This window comes from Amia ocellicauda, chromosome 3, assembly GCF_036373705.1.
Source record: "Amia ocellicauda isolate fAmiCal2 chromosome 3, fAmiCal2.hap1, whole genome shotgun sequence".
NCBI classification, from domain to species: domain Eukaryota; kingdom Metazoa; phylum Chordata; class Actinopteri; order Amiiformes; family Amiidae; genus Amia; species Amia ocellicauda.
In genome coordinates, this window is record NC_089852.1 from 30,870,957 (window position 1) to 30,890,583 (window position 19,627).

A 19,627-nucleotide genomic window follows, 5' to 3' on the forward strand; every position below is an offset into this window, starting at 1 on the left:
CATTAGTGGGGTAAATCTTATGCATAATATTAAAACTAACTTCTCTACCTTTGATATTAATACAATATTTTAGGGGCAGGGACCAGGAGACATGCCAATTAATGTTGCTCAAAGCGCCATTCTAAAAGGAAGTTCCTTTAGAAATTGTATATTTTTTATGAATGACTTTATATCTGATATAAATACTGGAAGTGTTGTGTGCTAGCAAACCTACGACATGAACTGAATGAAATGAGTCGGACTGAACCCAAGAGCATCCGACCCCTTTCATGCATGTTTCAGTGATTTTGCATCTGTAATGTTTATATCCTTATTTATGATTTAACTCAGTGCTATAAAATGTCAATTGAAAACTAATCCGAAATATGAAATTGAGGCTATGAAGTGTCAGTAACGGCGTCAGACACAAGGCTTGCTTTGTTTTTTCACACGACCGGATGACGTGACGGGACTTCCTGTCTGCGCAGGAAACAGCTGCAGCGGGTTTGTATCGCTGTGATCGGGCAGGTAAGACGCTTTGCGTTACAATGTAACAGCCTATCGAGTAAAACGTCATTTTCGCCTCCGTGGTGTAAGATCTTGAGACATTGTTGTGAAGTGCAGGAGACGGGCCGGGTCCCCTGTGTGTGCGGAGGACTGCGCTAGCCCAGTACAGCTCCGCTCAGAAGAGCCACATTTAGAGGACATGAGAGGGCTGATCTGACTGCTTCACCTCCCTGGTGTCTAAACGCGCTGGCTAAATAGTCTCGACTTATGTGTTGTTCTTCACTTTACAAACATCCTAGAGTACATCTTATCGACGATTTATATCGCCGAGGCATCGAGCCGCCGTACGAGTTAATCGTGTGTCTTCGCGGCCTGCTCGTAAGGAGCTCTGGCCCTGGCTCTGGCCCTGGCCCTGGCTCTGGCTCTGGCCCTGGCTCTGGCCCTGGCTCTGGCTCTGGCCCTGGCTCTGGCTCTGGCCCTGGCTCTGGCCCTGGCTCTGGCCCTGGCTCTGGCTCTGGCTCTGGCCCTGGCCCTGGCTCTGGCCCTGGCTCTGGCCCTGGCTCTGGCCCTGGCTCTGGCCCTGGCCCTGGCTCTGGCTCTGGCTCTGGCCCTGGCTCTGGCCCTGGCTGGCGTAAGTCCTGTTACGTCGTTACAGAACTTCGTCCGTTTGAAGTGCTAAAACTTTGAAGTGTCGTTTAAAACGGGGAAACGCGCAAAGCCATCTAGATGTTAAAGCATCTGGCGATACTTGCATAAGCGAGGTATACGATTGGATCTCTTCTGTTTGGTGCTGTGTGCGAGTCGGTGGTGTTTTGGAGGTGTGGAAGCATTGTGGTATTGATGTAGTGCGTCGGTGACGGGGCAGGTTAGTGGCTGTGATGCTGCACTGAACACAGGGTGGCAAACGTGGCTGACGCTTCCATACATAGTCCTTACTCCTGAGCAGGACACTTTGCTCATTTGCAATTCGATTTTTTATTTTTATTTTTTTTGACAGGGATTTCCATCTCTGTGATTTGTTTTAAGGATGCTTTTTTGATGTGTGTGTGTTTTATAGCAAGACACCCCCAATAGTTAGAACATAAGAGTTTACAAACAAGAGGCCATTCGACCCATCGTGCTCATTTGGTGTCCATTAATAACTAAGTGATCCAAGGATCCTATCCAGTCTATTTGTAAATGTTCCCAAACTTTCAGCTTCTACCACATTGATGGGGAGTTTGTTCAGATTGTGACGACTCTCTGTGTGAAGAAGTGTCTCCTGTTTTCCGTTTTGAATGCCTTGAAGCCCAATTTCCATTTGTGTCCCTGGGAGCGGACCAGCACGTTAATGTCTTATGTGCTTGAGAATTGGCATCTTGAAATCTTGAATTGAATTCCCAGTCCTTCACGTGTGACTCTGCATTGTGATTTCCTGTGTAATGTCACTGGGTTGTTCTCCTTGCCTTCTGTTTTAAAATAATTTACTGTGGCACCTGCGCTGGGAAGCCTGCGGTTGCAGATTTAAATTGCCATTCCCTCTCCCCCTTCCTTCCCTATGTATCTTAATTTTATTCAGATTAAGTTGCGTTTCTAAGCACTGAGCTGCAGAGAAGCTCCTTGGTTTGTGTTTTTTATTATATTGCTTACAAGGGCCCCCTCTGCCTTCAGGCATAAGCTTAATATAGCAAGGAAAGGTAAAGCAATTATATTTATGCAGAATAACTTATTTATATTTCCTTTTTTTCACACTGAGTAGTATAGAACAGCAGTGACTGCAGAAGATGGCCAGACCTCGCTCCAGGTCTCCTAGACACAAGCACAGGTATGTATAATACAAACACTGATAAAGATACGCAAAATAGAGGTTTTAGATTTTAAATCTGTGATCTACTGTGGTTTAAAAGGACCAGCAGAGAGAAGCGATTAAATCTTAATTCTTAACAAGGCCGGAGGAAAAGGCGTTTTGAAATGTAGTCAGTGTCATTCCTATATTGATGGTTTATTTTTTAAAAGAAAAGTGATATAACTCAAGGTTGTATGAAGTAAAGCTGGCATGTGTGGTGGTGTCTTTGATGCCCGCTGTCTTTGATGCCTTTTGAGCAGCTGTGTTTGTGTTTCTGTGCTCTGATCAGGTCCTACTCCAGCTCATACGGAAGTGCCCCGGAGCTCCAGGAGGGAATGCCGTTCGTGGGTCCCTGCGGGTCGGAGTCTCGTGACTACAGAGCCCAACCTGGAAGGCCTGTCCGCTGGAGAGATCCCAAGGGCAGCGGCCCCGCCCCCGGCTCCCACTACGAGAAGAGCGCTGCCAGGCCCATGTTGCCGGATGAGCGCAGGGCTCCCGCAGAGCCGTTCCATCGGCCCACCCCCCCGTGGAGGGTGCAGTCGGGCTCGTATCACGGATACCCCCCCCAGCCCCGGCACCACTCACCAGGGCCTTATCACAGCCACCGGAGACTCTCACCCCCCAGGCCAGCACACCCCCCACCACCACCGCGCAGGCTGTCCCCCTCAGGGCCAGCGCATGGACCTGCTCCTCACAGGAGGCCCTCACCCAGAGGCGCGTTCCACGGGCCCAACTTCAACCGGACCCAGCGTCCCTCCTCTCCAAGACACTTCCACGGCCCCCCCGGCAACCGGAGGCCCCCATCCCCAGCACCTCTCCACGGCTTTGTGGCCCACAGGAGGGCCCACTCCCCCGAGCGGGACGGGGGCCGGTGGCGCCCCGGCCCCCCCGCTGACCACCAGAGGAGCAACTGCCCGGACAGAGCCCCACGGGGCAGGAGCCGCAGCCCCAGGGCCGGCAGAGAGCGGCCCAGAGCACACTCCTTCGATCGCTCGGCCCGGGAGGAGAGGTGGAACGGGGGGTTGCACCTCAGCCCACGGCACTCCCGAGAGAGGAGGTATTCATTTTCTCCTCCCAGAGTTTCGGAAGGATTTCCAGGAAGGATCTCTTATACGGAGAAGCACCTGGGTCGGCCTGCTCAGCCTGGGTAAAGTGGGGTAAAAGGCTAAGCCACACAGCAGAGGATCACAGATTGAAAGTCATTCTTTCTGTGTGTTTGAAGTGTAAAAATTTGCAGAGCAGTTAACCTACCTTTGTGTATTGTGTGCCTTAACCACCTTTCATTCTGGGGAGGTTTTTTTTTTTTTTTTTTAATGATTAAAGTCAACTGATAAATTCTGAAGGGCCTGCCTATCTAAACCAAGCAAAGTCTGGCATGTGGGGAAAAATGCATTCTTTCAACCTTGCTGAAATAAGCTAACATCCTGCACTCCCAGCAAAAGGCTTTTGCTGCAGTTGTAATCAAATCTTTGTTGTTGTCTATGGTGGATACACAGGTATTCTGCAGAACGGGAGCTAAGAAAGCACAGCGAGACGACAGAAAATAGAAATGCAGAGTGGGGCGAGGCGACACACCAGTACTGGTCCCCGAAATGGAAAGCCGACCCCTCTTCACCCAGATACCACCAGGAGAGGGCCGGAGACGCCAGGAGGGAAGTCCATCGCCCACTGAAGTGCCGTGGCCGCGAAGGCCGCTCCTCCTCCTCCTCCTCCTCCTCCTCCTCCTGCTCGGCCAATGCCCAGATTGGACGCAGTCTCAAGTACCCGCGGGGGGATATGCCAGATCGCTTTCAGAAGCCCAAGTCATTCGGGAGCAGGGAGACGGAAGGCAGCTCGGCGTCCTCTCACAGCAGGGACGAGGCCCAGCTGAAGGGGAGGAAGAAGAGGCCGGTTCTGGTGGGAGGGACAAAGGCCTCGCCACCGCAGCACAGGGAGCCGGAGAAGGTGCTCAAGAAGCACAGCAAGCTGCCCGGGAAAGACGTGGCCTCCTTGCGACTGTCTGTTGCCAAGCAGAAGGTGGTGAACAAGCTGAGGAGTACAGCAGCCCTGTCTAAAGCGCCGCCGCCACCGCAGGGGAAGACCACTGGGAAGAAGAACCAGAGGAAACCTCACCACAAGCTTCCTCTCACTGGCAGCTCCACAACAGACGAAGGGGCGGCACAAACGGAAACGTTAACGATCAAAGTGGACACGCGGCACTCCATGACACGGTACAGGTACGGTATCTCAATTTAAGGCATTTCTACCTCTTCCCCCCCCCCCCCCCCCCCCCTAACCCCCACGCGCAAGTTTAATGAGGCTGGTTTTAGAAGTTCAAGCAAGTTCTTTTCTTTACCCGAGTTGCTTTGCTCGTTCCCAACTGGGAGACTACAAGTACAGCTGTGCGACAGAGGAGGGTGCTAATGAACCTCCAAGCCTGTTCACGGACGGGACGCCAAGATTTCTTCCCTCGAGTCATGCACAGCATCCGTCTGTGGACTGCAAATCAGGAGGAACAGGAATTTCTCCAGGAGAGCTTTTTTCTAAATTATATCCATATTTTTTATTTTTGTTCTTTCATCCCCTTTTACCATTTCCATTTGCGTCCCCTGTGTGTGTGCGTCCCCAGTGGTTTCTTTTCCTGTCACTCTGAAATCCACCCACACCAATTCAAATTACCTGCTGAAGCCTGGATATCATTACACACCTAACCTAACTCGGACCCCTCAGAGCATTGGATAGCAAAGCTCATGAAGCCATAGCTCCTCTCCTTCCCTGCACTTTCTGGGCAACTCTTTGAACCAGCCTGCCCAGTTTCAAGCGGAGATGGATACAGCATATTTCTGAGGAGCTGATTGATCTTGACAGAATTAATACTGCTCAACAGGAACTTTTATCCCTGTTTGAGGGTTGTGGGATGTGCAGGAATCCATCTAAAGCTTGGAAAACCAAACAAAAAACGCACCACTATTTGGCAATGCAGGAAATCTTCTGGACAGGACCCTGGCTTCCTTCCCATGTGTGACACCACTTTCTGGATCAGCGCTGTGAAGGACTTGTTGTAGTTCACCTTAAAGTGAGGCCCTGCTGTAAATGCACGACTCACACCCAAATCAGGGTGTTGTGGAAGGAATGACACATGGGGCATGGAGTCATAGAGGAGGCTGATGCTCTCTTAGATGCAAGCAGCTCATCGATAGGAGGTGTTATCCAGCAATTTTCATTTTTCTTATTTTTTTTCTCCCTGGAAATCGTCACACTGCCATTGTCCTTCTTGGATGTGAAGGGATTAGAACATCATCATCATTATTATTGTTCTCATTTATTAGGATTTATTTTCCCCCCAAGAGCTCCAGGAGATGAGGACATAGTTGGGAGTGCGTCTGGCAGGTTGTCCAGACTGCTTCAATGAAAACGTGCCGTCTGCATGTGTTGGAATTGCATTAGAAAAGCACCAACCGGAATAACTTGGCATCTAACAAATATTTTTGTACTGGAGAAATGCACAGAAATTTGTTCTGCCTTCTGTATGAATGTGCATCTGGGTATGTGACGACTCCAGCCCACCGGAAAACATCCACCACCGAGACCCTTTCAACATGCTTAACATGCGAAAACTGAAACGACTTCCGCTTTTGCCGCCTGGAAAGTGGTCAAGCGTTGGATCGCATGCCTTCTGTATGGAAGTGCGCATGACTCCCTCTACAGGGCAAACATCCAAGAGCCTGGGAGTGGGAATGAGCTCTTCAAACACTTCAAACAGCTCTGCAATTTCACATTTTCATTTGCTGGGATATAAAGTCTCCTTTTGAACAGAAACGCAGGAGTCCGCAAGAGACACCCCACCAGCACAGGAGCACACTGCAACCAGGCACTATAGCAATGTGGACCAATCTGACAACCTGGAGCAACGGCAACGTAAACAAATATGGCCGCTTGCACTCGTCCCAGGGACCGTATTGACAAAGCTCCCTGGCATGCATGGACACGGGATAAAATGACTGCAGCCCACAGGGCAGGCTCAGGAGTATTTAAGGAGTGCATAATGGACAGACCCCTGGTTCGGCTCAGTCAGGTCTCCAGGCAGCAGTGGCAGTGTCGGTCTATAGACCTGCGGGAGCCAAGACCCCCCACAGTGGAAATCCTTGGGGAAAGAGCAGCTTGATCTTTTCATAACCAGCCTCATACATTATGTCTCTGTGTTGGCGTTCTTGCGCCCCAGAGGGAGGGAAGGTCTGCCTCTCTCCCGTCAGAGTGGCCCGGCTATCTTGGTCCTGGGTGGTTAATATACAGCCGCTGGGAGCTGGTGTGTGTAAGTATGCGGTGTGTCTCGTGTATGTTCCTTGTCATTGTGCAGTTGGGCTTCCTGTGCTGTGTGTACATATAATTGCATGGGCACTTTTTTTATTAATATATTGATTGATTTCTTTTAAAGTAATTTCTATAACACAATTACATTTAATTTATTAAAATGCACTTATCCAGTGCATTTTATCTTGTATGCAAATAAAAAAACAATCCAGAAAATGCAGACCTGTGTGGTGGGTTTGTTGTAGTTCAGTTCGAAAGGGAGACCTCGTGCGGCGCAGACAGCTGCTTTTGAGCTGTGGGATCATAATTTGCCCTCATCGGGTGGATAAGAAGCTCGGATTTGAGTCCGAGGCCTTTCATTATCCAGGTGTCGTCTTTGAAAAGGTGTGTGTTAAAATGCCACTGATGAAGGCGACAGAGTATTCAACTAGAGATGAAATGGCTGCGTGATTTTCGATATGATAAGTTTTTGTCATGGGGGTAATTCATTTGTTTAATTTATTCATCCATCCATTTTTTGAATGTTACACGAGTGGTGATGCGAGGACCCTCTGGTGCTCTCTCCTGCCCTGCTGCGTGTGTGTTGTGCCCTATGATGCCATGTGTTACTCTCGTTGTAGCTCCTCTGCCCACTCAGACAGACAGCTCTCACGGGACCTGGTGACCGCGTCCAGGCTGGCCTCAGAGCTGCAGCCCAGGGTGAAGCATGTGGGCCCCTGGAGAGAGCGAGCCCTGAAGAACCAAACAGGTGACTTTGACCAGGACCTCATCACTTTAGTCCACCAAGTGAAAGGTTGGTGATTACCAGAGCCGCCCTCTGCAGAACCCGACCATGTTGCGCTGGAGCGCTTTGTGCTTAAAGACAGCCGCTGTAGTCATCAACCATAAAGCCGTTTGTCTCTTGAAAAGCACTCAGGGTAGTTTCCTGTAGCTGTACTTCAGATTTTTTCCTCCTCTGTTCATAAGGTGTGCGCATGGTGTGGCGTTTCCCTTATAACAGGGATGTGTGGCAGTGAAGTGGACATTGGACTCAGAGTGGGGGTGGGGTCAGTGTGCTTGACCATCGCGGGAATAGAAGGCCTTGTGGGTATTTGTCATCATCCTGTAGGGAATCTTGCTAAATGCAGGAACCTCCTTTGCTTTTTATCATTTTACTACACATTTTTTTCTTATTACTGTAAATTCTTATAACTCCAGATTTCAATGATATATATATATATATTTTTTTTTTTTTTTTTTTTGTCATTTTGAGCCTTGGCACTTTAACAAAATATTTTCCCTTTTATTATGAACTTGACGTAACTGTTATTTCATTAAACTTATTATCTCTGAAAGCCCTGGAAAATATAAAGATACCTGCATAAATCACAATGGTCAGTTCATCAAACCATGAACTGACAGGAGGTACAGTGTAGAGTTTAACCCTTTATTTTCTAGTTTGAAAATTTTGGTGTGAGAGCAGGCCTGCCGGGGAGTCTCGAGTGCTTCACTGTGGTGTCAGGCACCCTGAGCGCTGCTGATCAGCCCACAATGCTGTGTGGCCAGTCGTGTTTTGGACTCTCGGCCCTGCTGTTGAGTGGGGGGTACACTGCTCTCCCCCAGCCAGTGACCGTGCCGCTGCTCCTCCTCGCTCACACCACCCCTCTGGCCATCTCGGCTCTCTCGTTCGATGTTTTGCAGAGAACTACTTCAGGCACGATAATCTGACTTTGAACGAACGCTTCTCCAAGCTGCACTACTCCAAGAGCTTCAGTCAGGAGGATGGGAGACGCTACTCCGGCTTGAAGATTAGCAGGTAACGCAATGCGGAGGCCTGGGGGGGGCTGTGTTCTGCGCTGCCGCCGATTCCTTAACACTAGAAGCGCCGAGCCGGTCAATTTGACCGATTTGGTTATTCAAATTTGAATTACTCTGTGTTCCTAAATCAATCAATCAATCTGGCGCTCAAGTGGTGATCTCTACCTGTATACAGTCTTTCATGTTCTTGAAAAACACACACATTGTACAGCATTACAGGTGTTTTTTTACAGCTGTAGTCAGATTGAGAGGATACAGTGATTACCCGCAAATAAACATGGATTTGAAACGGAGATTGAAGAGAGCGCGTTTTGGAACTGCTGTGTATATGAACATGACTGATTCAGGGGACATCAGTGATACTGGGAGTGCTTTTACTCTACTGATCACTAAGCGATCACTACTGCACACAGTACAGAGTGCAATAACGCAGGGAAATCGCACGCAAAATAATGATTCATGGACATTATCAGCGGAGGAGCATTTATTGCGATGCTATATATTCATGGAGAAAGTGTTCACCTGGAGAGGGCTGTCAAAATGCAGTGTGAGGTTCGAGCTCATGCAGGGAAAGTGGAGAAACGTGTCCTGTGTGGACTGTATGAGCTGTCAGGTATGCAGGCTAAATATATAGTAAATAGTTTATTGAATTACAAAGTTTACACGGTGTTGGATTTGTTTACTTTAGTGTACAATTATGTTTTGATAAATGCAATAGTTATTTGTGAACTATAACATGTTATTTTAAGCATTATTCCAATATTTACGTTTATACTTGTTTCATTCTCTTATTGTATGCTGTTTTTGAGTGTTTTGATGTTTTTTTATAGCAATAATAATGTTTTATGATCATATTTCAATTTAAATACTATGTGCTATGTAAATGTTGGATTTGATGTTCATGAATAAAACTTCTGAGTTTGATATGATGGTTTGCTTTGATTATCATATTGCAGCTGTTAAAGAGCTATCGGTTACGATGACCGACTTTGGCGCTTGTAGGTAGTTCGAAATGTTGGCGCTTCTAGTGTTAAGCAATTGTGTATGTGTCTGTGTGTCGATACATAGCGATGGTGACAGTCGGTGCTACAGAGTTCGAGCAGCTGCAGGAGCTGGAGTGAGGGCTTGTTAGAGTTCTGAGGAGTCGCTCATGGGCACAGAGGCTTGCAGATGAGAGGCCATCACCACTTCACTGAGCTGCTTTATTTTTATTATGATTCTAGACAGATCGAGTTGCCGTCGCCGAACCACAAAGAGATGAAACCCGTGAAGAAAATTGGACCGACGCAGGTAAAAACCCCGATCTCGCTCTTCATCACCACGGGTACCAGTCGCTAATTTGTACCGTTCCTATGGGGAGTGCAGTAATGGATAAGGCTGCCTGTACAGCACTGTGACTTGTGTGTCTGTGCCTACCTGCCGGTCACGGTGTGTTGTCCTCTCCGCAGCAGAGCAGTTTCCACTCTGGCAGTCCCAATCATAGACCTGCTCACCTCATCAAGAATTCTGTTGTGGAAAGCCCTGGACACTTCCGGCACTTCAAGAAGCCCCTCATGGTACACTATTGTTCACTTTTCAATCTCTGTCCCTCTCCCTCCCTCTCTCTCTGTGAGCCCTTAAAACTGCTTGCTTTTAATTCCACCTCCCTGACTTGCTGAAGGTGACATTTCCCATTTTATGACTTTCATCGCTAATGCCTCCCAGTACTTGTAGTCCCCTAACCTATGTATAGACTGTCCTGCTGTTCCTCAGGGTGACCGAGTGGACTCTCCGCAGTGGCATCTAGTAGAGGAGCTGTGCTGTTTTAATGGTGGTGTTGACTGGTGTGTCAAACTGCTCTCTGACTCACAGGGCAGCCTGTCTCTGCGGCTCGGGGTGCAGCAGAAGCCTGTGTTCAAGAAGAGCCTGAGCATCCAGTCTAAGTACAGGAACCTGCAAAGTCTGCGGCAGCGCGGGCCACACGGCCGGGGGGCAGGGTCCCGCCGCTGGTGACCGCTCTCCTGACATTCAGGTAAGGGAGAATCTGACCATCCGTCTGCACTCAGCGTACGGCCTGTGTGAGAGAAAAATGATGCACCTTCAGGGCAAAGCTACATCTCAGAGGGCCCGCGCTAGGGGGCGAGGTGTATGCGTGGCCGGACATGGCTGACTGTGCCAGCGCAAGTGCAGCAGACCCCAGTGAGTGACTGACCGCTGTGAACTGCACTGCATCAGCATCCGCAATTCAGCGCCATCCTCTAAACCAAGATTTGTCCTGTTGTGCTAACCACCACCACCCCCACCTGCCCCCCCCATCCCCACCACGCAGGCATTTTGCTTCCCCCAGCAAATTCTCCGCACAGTCTCTAGGGCGGGTATAAAACAGATCTGTTGGCTTTGTACAGTGGGGTGCGACTGCTAAGCTCTGTCTGCACTGCTTCCTCCTATCCCTGCCCCTTCACCCAAGCTGCCGTCAGCTGATGGGGTAGGGATGCAGGTCTGTGGCTCGCTGCCAGTCTGGGCTCTGCAGCGACAAAACCATTCAGCATGCGCTCTCGATTCAGAATTAACTTTCCTTTTTTCTTTTCTTCAGCACAGCCCTTATTAATTTAAAAATGTCATCCGAGAAGTGTCCCCCCTCCCCCTGCAGTAAAAGCTTTGTGACGGATCCATTGTTTCTTGCTTTACTTGACTCTTAAAATCCCTGTGTGCTAATTTATTTTTATCCTTCCCTCTCATCCCTAGGAAGAACTTGCCATGCCAGAGGACATAGGGACCCTGTCGGGGGCCCGTCCAGGCGCTCGCTGCGCTGGGACACTCAGTCCTGCTCCGTCCTGTCTCCAGCTGCTGAACATGTTATTTTAAATGAAATAGAAATTAGGTCTGAACTGCACCCTGTGCACACGAAGAATGGAAACTCAGAAGTGAGGAGAGCCTCCTACAGAGTAGTGACAATTTCTCCTGTAGTGAGCGCCACCATGCCTTCTACACAGGGCCGTCTCCTGCTGCTCTATATATGTAAGATGGGGCTCCCTGTGTCACGTGATCCACTTGAGGTTTTCTCCATCGTGTTCATCAACACGGTTTGAAAAAGGATTTTAAAGGAGTTTTGGCCAGATGTTTCACTGTTTTGTTTGTTTTTGGTTCTTCCCTTCCTGGGCTTTCTAGATTGTGGATAAATTTGCTGTACACAGCTTTTTAAAATAGTTTAAAAAGTCTGATTGTTAAACTGAAGTTCACGGTGTTCGTGGATACGTTTTGTCACCTGTGTGTTGCTGTGTCTGTTGGACTTTTGAAGAATGTAATAGTTTTCTAAAATGCTGTTCCTATTAAAAAAAAAAAACACAATGATGTGCATTTCAAATTTGGCAAATTTCAGTGAGAAGCAGTTGGTTCTAATGTAATGTTTCCCTGAAAGCTTATTTCTAGAGGATTGGATGACCCACATGATGTCATCGAAGGAGCTTCCGATATTTGCAACACAAGACTAAACTATTCTCGGAAGAAATGATGCCCTTTGGAAACAGCCACTGTCGGTATGATCAGTGCAAGCCAAAACTGTGTTAGTCAGCTAAATAAAACTTCTTTTGTTAATGAACTCGCCTGTTCAGTGATTTATTTACTTATTGTTCGCGGTTAAAGAAAGCCATACTAGCTTCTATTCTGTCTCCTCTATGTGTGAGGATCAGCCATCGGATACCTGGATCTGTGCGGTCCAGCTTGTGATCCGAACACAGCTGAGAGGGATTGCAAATATCTCCTTCACAAGCTGCTTTATTTGCTTGATTTTAGATTGTTTTGTGTGTTTTGAATGCAAGAGGATTCATGTTGATACTGGATAAAGATGTATTATTTTGGCACTATTCCCACACCAATGCATATAATGTGCAGTGGAAAAATCAGATCACTATAAGACATCCTCCAGGTACATGGCTGACATAAGAATCTCTAATGTGTAATTTGTGGAGGCTGACATTTCCTCGTTCTGGAAATGCGGAGGAGGCTGTCATTTTCTTTTGGTAACTGCGATAGTCCAGCTGAATGCACTAGTTATCTGAGCACTGATGGTAGTTGGGACGGGGGGAGAAGCTGGTGTCTTTACTGACAGTTTTCCGTCTACCAGCACTGTGAAGGAAGGCAGACCTGCTTTGAGCCATAACAAAAACAGCCAATCGATACATATTAATCTCAATCGGACCTGGAAGCGAGAGGCGGGGGTTAAACTGTTTACTGTGGATGTAGCACAGTTGCCCATAACTCTGATTTAATGTTCTATTAAACTGCGCTGGCAGCAAAATTTTGTTTTGTACCCGGCCAAGCTGTTTTCAGTCTTGATAGATTGACTATGCAAGGATACAGCAATAGTCACCCAGTGGAATGGCTGAGTGCAGCATGGCTTTCTGTGCTGTACAGCTGTGTGCAGGGCACCTCCATGTGCAGGCCAGGATCCTGGACACCAGGGTTGGGGGACAATCCCAAATTTTCCCACCCAATTCCCTTTTCCAGAGCCATTCCAAATTCCAATTCCACTTCTTTTTGCCTTTGACATTATAGACTCTACTGGAAGTGGAAATTAATTGAAAAAGGATTGAGAATTGGAAAGGGAAAACTGGAAATGACCCCATTGGACACCCTCCAGAGCTGTGGGAAGCTAGTCAGCCAGTGGAAAATACTTCTGTCCTATTAGGTTGTAAGTGCCTAGGCAAGCAGAACCGCATGCTTGCGATTCATGCACCGGGGCTGGGAGGCTGGGGATGACCGTGCTGAGGAAGGGGCTGTAGTTTGTTTAAAGGCAGCAGCAGCAGGCCGTGCAGGTCTCCAGCCCTGACGGACCACACAACAGCACCTATAGGTCCTCTCTGAATCCTCGGCAGCTGAAGAACTGGGGATCCTGTTTATTCTGGGCCAGTCGAGTCAACAACAAGCCGAAGCAAAGAGCCCAGGTGGTGAGGGAGCCTAAAGTTACCACAGTTCCCCAGGACTGCAGATCTGATACTCTGCATGTCAGGCCCATTGCAGCCCTGGAGATCCATAGTTCCACAGGTTTTCCAGGTATATTTATCTGCTCCACACGTCTGCGGATTCAGTGATTTGCACTGCGTGCTGCTGCTCACAGTGGACTGAGGGGGCGGACATGCTGTGAGAGGATTCAGAGATGCTGAAGTGGGAGCTCTTGCATACCGCGGAAACAAAACCCAGATCTGAAGCCGTTGTCATGCCGTTGCTCTTACCTCACTAATAACCCCTCGCCTACAGGCATTGTTGCTCTTTTTATTGTATTTTTATACATTTCTTTCTTTCTCTGTCTACCAAAATAAAAGTGAAAATGAAACACCCATCTCACCCGCAGATCCGGTGACGGCTGTGTTTGACGTCAGTGAGGTGCGGAGGAGCCAGCAGCGAGTGTGCAGTGTGTGTGGGCAGAGAGAGAAGCTCCTGTCGCTGTGTGATATTTGCAGAGCCACGCTGCAGGCAGCATGCATAGCCCACACACTCAAGGCTCATGCCCAGAGCCTAGGGGGCCTGCAGGGCACTCACCCTCACTTCAGTGCAGGTCAGTCATGATTTCCACTGACCGCCTCATCTCAAGGACACTGCAGGCTGGGGGGCCCGGAGCCAGGGGTTGGCAGAACTGACTGACAACTGATCATATACCAGACAAACTTGGTGGGTGTGTGTGTGTGTGTGAGAGAGAGTGTGAGTGAGAGAGAGAGAGATTGGTTGTGAACCACTCATTCTCTCATGTCAACCTAGTCAGCTGTTTTCAGCTCTGCAACAGGTGGGCATCGGTCAGGCAACCAGGTAAATGACTAATTGGGGCTGGAATGTAAACTGGCAAACACACCAGCGCTTTCTCCTCAGTGAAGTGCAGCCTGGGGCTTCTGGCCAGGCGAGGGCAGCACAGAGCACTAGAGCTGTGTGGGAGTGGACAATAAGAAACATGGGCAGCTTCAAAGCAATGTCATCTTCACTACTGTGGCACTCCTATCACACACACACACAGCAGGTCTAGGGCCTCAGTGAAGAGAACAGTCACTCTCACTGAAATTCAATACATTACAGCAGCTTGCTTTAAGCTCTTATAACAAGCATTCATCAAATGATTTACGGACAGTTAGATAAGTCCATTTCAGTGACCAGATGTTTAACTGAATAACCAGATGATGTAATATAGTTTTACATGCTTTGCTATTCAGGAATACCGTACCACTCTGCATTGTATTTTTACGCCTGTATTATTTTTTTAGTTCCTTGTTGAATGTGTTTAAATGCAGCAGCAGCATAGCAACCAACTAGAATTTAAAGTATCTGGAGATATGTATCTGGCATATGACAGCACTTCTTGCACAATGCTAAAACTATTAATGATAGTGTCTAAGTGTGTTAGAAAGTGATAATACAGCAGCATGTGTGTAACAGTACTGCACTGTACTACAGTATCTTACAACACGCAGCATTATATAACAGTACAGTACTACACACTATAGTATATTGCACTGTTTAACTGTACACCACTGCCCTGGTACAGTATGCATCGACCAGAAGATGTCTTACAGGGGGACAGCATTTTCACTGCCTACCTCCCCCAGTTCTCGCTCTCTTTTTCGGTGCGTTTTCTCGCGAGATTTTCGGCTCCGCTCAGGATCAGTCGGCACAGCTGCAGGCAGACAGTTACAATATCCACACAGCGGTCGGACGACGCGCACAGCCGCTCGTATCAATATACATATATATATTATATATATATACATCAATATTCATATTTTTTCCGGGCTGTTGAGACCAGAGACAGGAAGATGCGCTGCGCCCCCCACCCGTTACTCTACAAGTAGGCGCAACATATCGCGGCTCAAGACGGCTGGGCTGGGCTGGGCTGGGGAGTTTGTTTTTTTCCCCCCCTTTATTAATTTATATATTTTTTTGAATTCATAATCAAAAAGTTTATCAGCTCGGCAGTTTACAAGCCCAAGCGAACATAAATGGGTAAGTGTGTTTACGCTTCTGTACGTGAACTCCGCTCCGGATATAAGCGCATGTGAACGGGTGCAAACTTGAGGCAGCTGCGGTGATGGGGATCTGCATCGTATATTATCCTATAGAAAGAAAGGAGATGCGGGTCGATGGTAGCGGGCTTCGCTGCAGCGTGTCTTTTAATGGGGTGGGGGGCAGTTTTGTGGGACGTGTTTGAGGACCGGGGAGCTGTCACCATCACTCATTGCACGGGTGTCAGCTCGTCTGTGATCAATGCAACATGTTGACACGTTTGCAGTTTCTTTAGCTCCCGGTCTGATTGAGCAGAGAAACCGAAGCGCACAGATTGCAAATCGGTTCTTTTCCTTTCTCATCCGCCCCCCACCCCCCACCCCCCACCGCAACTACGTGTTGGCTGAGCGCCGTTATTTCTCGCTACTTCTTTAGGCTAAAGCGGCACATATGATCGGATGGGAAAGCGCTACTCGCAGCCCGTGGCATGTCCTGTCTGCGGCTTGTGATTTGCACACAGGAGACGGCACAGGGGCCCCTCCGCGCTGCGCTGCGTGTGGGGGGCTGTCATCTGGGGGCAGACAGGAGCGCCGGGATTATGATGATGATGATGATGATGATGATTATTATTAATAGCACGCATATGGTAGCACAGCCAGGCTCGTTGGCAATTACTGGAGCTTAAACGCCCGTGTTAAAGCGTTTCACGATTAGTGCAGCGACAAACGCCTCGGGGTTGCAATGCAATGCAATGGCACGGCTGGTAGTGTGTGTGTGTGTGTGTGTGTTTGCTCGGTCTGCTGTTAAATATGAATCCACTGCGTTTAATTGAACCGCCTCGACCCTTGCCACACTGACTCGGTGTATCCGCCCGGTACATTGTAACTCGGTGCAGTGGGGTGATGCATTGTTACCCTCGGCTCCCCGGTGCAGTGTAGCAGTGTAGCAGTGTAACACCGTCAAAGGCACAGGTTTGCGAGGAAAGGGTTAAGTAAATTCCTGTTTCCTTAGTTACTGGGTGTAATTGTGCTTGGCCTGTAAAGCGTCGGGGAGTCGAGGAAAACCAAGAATGTGAAAATAACCTTCATCTCCAAATGCATCGAATAGGGTTTATTTTGGTTTAATGTATTTGTTGATTTCTATTGCAGCCGAGGCTACTGCATTCACCCTTAAAACGCAGCAACCGTGTTACACACACACATTCAGTTCATCATTAATTGTCTGTGTCACAGGTTACTCCTACGTTGTGGGTGAAGCTGATATGGTTCAGAGAGAAAACCAAAACTGAAGTACTTTTTATTTATATTGTGCCACTAGTCACCATTTCCTCCTCTTATCGAAATTTGCAGAGAGTGGCTTCTGCTTTTTCTCACAGAAGCAGAATGGGAACCAAGTGGCCAGCTTCTGCATATCATGACCCTGTGAGTCTGGAGCGAGTGTAGTAAAAGTGAGGGGTTACAGAAATGAATAACCTTTACATTATGCATGTTTCCTCTGTGTGTGTCCCTGTCTTTTTTTTTTTTAAACACACCTCCAGGGTGGAAGTCTGATAAAGTTGTGATGCAGGTGGTTTAACTGGAATAGGGAGTGTGACTGTGTTGGGAAGGGCAGGGGTTGCAGATCTGGACACTGGCCCAGATGCCATTGCAGGCTCTGTTTGCAATATGGTTATGCCCCCTGTCCTTCCTGTGAGTAGGCAGGATTGTGAGCGTTTCTCTGTGTGGCCCTGTCTGGGTCAGGCCTGGGCTCGACCTCAGGCACCGCACTGCCCAGGCCTTGTGGGGATGAAAGCTCTTGCACTGTGTCCTGCAGTCCTTGAGTCGGTTCACCTTTGGCTGCCGCACTACACTGTGAGAGCTGCTGAGCCATGAAGGGAACTTGAGATTGTGCTTGTGTGTATGTGCGGTGTTGGTGTTATTAACAGGAAACTAACTTGTTAAAAATTGCACCCCAGGCAACGAGCCGCTTTCATGCTTCGTATTGTGCTAACTGCAGGAGGAGCTGCAGACACTGCTTGACAGCGCTCCCCCTTTCCAGCGTCAGGAGCAGGTTTCATTATTTTGCTGAGTGTGGCCCCTGTGACCACCAGCATCCTGCACTGAACCTGTGTGTAACCCTCAGTACTGTGCTGGGGGACAGGGTGCTAATAAAACGGGGTGTCCTGGACAGCTGATTTCTTCCAGCTGTGGCTGCTAGTCATCTCCTGGTTAGGCTTTTGTTCTTAAGTGTTTCACTTTGTCCTCTGAGAAATTTACAGCAATCATATTCACAGCACAGCAGAAAATCATATTCATTCATATGTGTATTTTTAATGCAGTACTTGTCTTTTATACACGGTAGACCATTATGGCTTCTCCTTTTGATCTGTTTATTTTTATCCATCTGCTTTTCACTTCGTGTGAACTTCGTTTGTAGGACAGTTTTTTTTTTTTTTTTTTGGTTGTTTTGTTTTTCCCCTTGTAGTTGCAAGCTTGCAAATGATGGTGATAGTTATTGTGTGATAATACTACATGAGCTGCAGTCACTCCCCTTCCGTCTCCGAGAGGAGCCCCAATGCATCACCGCACCCAACACACACACACAGCACTGTCTGCCTGCCACAGGCCTGGGCGCCCGGGCCTCTGCTCCCCTCTGCAAGCCCTGTAACTGTTGCTCCTCAGGAGGACTTTTCTTTTTTGCTATAGTTTTCATTCATTTTTTGGTCAGAAAACTAGCATTATCAGTGCTTGACGCTGGGTCACACTGCGTCTGCACAGTCACTGGACTTCCGCTCCCAGGTTTCCATCCAGGTCTGTTTGTATTTCAGACCTCGCAGCTGTGAATGGCAGGCTTGCTATTCAGTGCTGCAGTGGGGTCTCTTCTCCACATCTTAAGTGGTCTTACTATGGTCTTATTGTTCATCTCTGTAACCGGAATCTTCTCGGCACATAACCCTTTGTGCTGTTTGGCTTTGCAATTCAGGCAATAATCCTAAAAAGGCAGGGGTTTCTCGTGTCTTTTTTCCCTCTCTCCCTTGTGGTTGTTGTCAGCGTTTTTTAAATAATTGAACGATACGTTGGCAATCAAGGACTTTGCTCCAGTGCACGGAGATCCGCCTGAAAGAGGAAATTAAGTGTTTATTTAGCAGCATGGCGAGAACAGGGGTGGTGGCAGTGGCAGTAAACCCAAGACAAAAAGGAAGCTGTGATGCATCTACCTCCTCAGCATATTAACGGGAAAATGATTATCACTTGCACAGTGAAGCTCAAAAGAAATCAAGTAAAATAAAGATTCGATCTAGAAGTGCCCTGCAGAGTTGCACGTTGCACAGGCTGTCCGGACCTGGTGCGTCATGCTCTCCTCCGCAGAGCGCCCACTGGGTCCGCTGCCGCTGCCACCGCCTGTGGGATGCAGGGCGAGCGGTAAGGAGGCTCTTCCCAGATCTGGCTCCCACACAGGTCACTGTTCCCGGGGAGCGCTTGTCCCATATGTGGTTTCGGTGACCTGGGTCTGTGTTTGCTCTGGCTTTATCACGGTGCTCTCCGCCGGCCCATTAAACCCCATTCGGAGGATAGACTTTACGTGCTTGAGCTGCGTTCACTCCCTGCTTAGGAATGCCTCAGGCCTCCGAGTCATGGTGCCAAGAATTTCACCAGACTCACGCAGTGATAAAGCAAACTTATGAATTCGTTCTGTGGCACTTTTTTGTTTTGTGTGTTTTGTTTTTTAGCTTCTGTGCTGGGAATTACATTTTGTACTGGACAATCGATAAGAACAATGAATCACAGGTAATGGATAAGCTGGAGTTAGGGAGTAGAGGGGACAAGAGGGAGAGCTCCTACAACTGTGCAAAGTAACCCTAAATATAATTACAATAATCCATCTTAATCCTTCTCCTAATTAATAAGTGATACCTGTTGATGGAAGCAAAAAAAAAAAAAAGTCTGACCTGAGACCACTCTAAGCGCAAATACATACATACATATATACATACAATAAATAGAGTGTGCCAGCTTGTGATCACTGTGTCCTTCCCCCAGGGAGGTGACATCTTGGTTCCTGTTAAACCTGTAGACATAATTCAAACATTTGAGAATGAGTCACCGGTTGACTCATACCTTATTGGAATTCATTCTTTTATTGATTTATTTACGAGATGAAGGTGTTATCTCTGTGTTTTAGTTAGCCGTGTCGGTCGGATTGATGTGGAAATGGCTCGCAAGTCTATTCAAAAGTATTTTTGTGGATATTTATATACAGCATCTCCAAAACGTTTTTATTGTTGTT

General features: G+C 48.0%; 2 protein-coding genes across 11 annotated transcripts in view; both read left to right on the forward strand.

The window, feature by feature from the left end:
• Positions 1-442: 442 nt before the first annotated feature.
• Positions 443-11,975, forward strand: LOC136746504 (BCLAF1 and THRAP3 family member 3). 5 transcript variants are annotated; one of them, XM_066699041.1, is made up of 10 exons: positions 443-507; positions 2,225-2,290; positions 2,601-3,458; positions 3,808-4,527; positions 7,222-7,394; positions 8,282-8,396; positions 9,622-9,688; positions 9,847-9,954; positions 10,250-10,409; positions 11,123-11,975. In XM_066699041.1, exons 2-9 carry the CDS (start codon positions 2,250-2,252, stop codon positions 10,388-10,390), a joined length of 2,223 nt encoding a protein of 740 aa, XP_066555138.1. In that variant the 5' UTR covers positions 443-507; positions 2,225-2,249; the 3' UTR covers positions 10,391-10,409; positions 11,123-11,975. The 5 variants fall into 5 exon arrangements, with proteins under 5 accessions (XP_066555138.1, XP_066555140.1, XP_066555141.1 ...); XM_066699043.1 differs by having other exon boundaries at positions 9,850-9,954; XM_066699044.1 differs by having other exon boundaries at positions 7,222-7,349.
• Positions 11,976-15,027: 3,052 nt separating this feature from the next.
• Positions 15,028-19,627, forward strand: part of sh3kbp1 (SH3-domain kinase binding protein 1) — a 56,057-nt gene continuing 51,457 nt past the window's right edge. For 5 of the 6 annotated variants that reach the window (XM_066699046.1, XM_066699049.1, XM_066699051.1 and 2 more), the window contains exon 1: positions 15,028-15,361. In XM_066699046.1, coding sequence (XP_066555143.1) covers positions 15,358-15,361 — 4 coding nt within the window. In that variant the 5' untranslated portion in view covers positions 15,028-15,357. The remainder of the gene's footprint in view (positions 15,362-19,627) is intronic. The other variant, XM_066699050.1, reaches the window with a different exon arrangement.

Excerpts from the sequence above, each read along its gene's own strand:
- LOC136746504 (XM_066699041.1), top strand. The coding sequence starts at position 2,250 with ATGGCCAGACCTCGCTCCAGGTCTCCTAGACACAAGCACAG. Across the intron at positions 3,459-3,807 it reads GGTCGGCCTGCTCAGCCTGG|GTATTCTGCAGAACGGGAGC; the intron begins GTAAAGTGGGGT and ends GTGGATACACAG. Across the intron at positions 9,689-9,846 it reads AGAAAATTGGACCGACGCAG|CAGAGCAGTTTCCACTCTGG; the intron begins GTAAAAACCCCG and ends TCCTCTCCGCAG.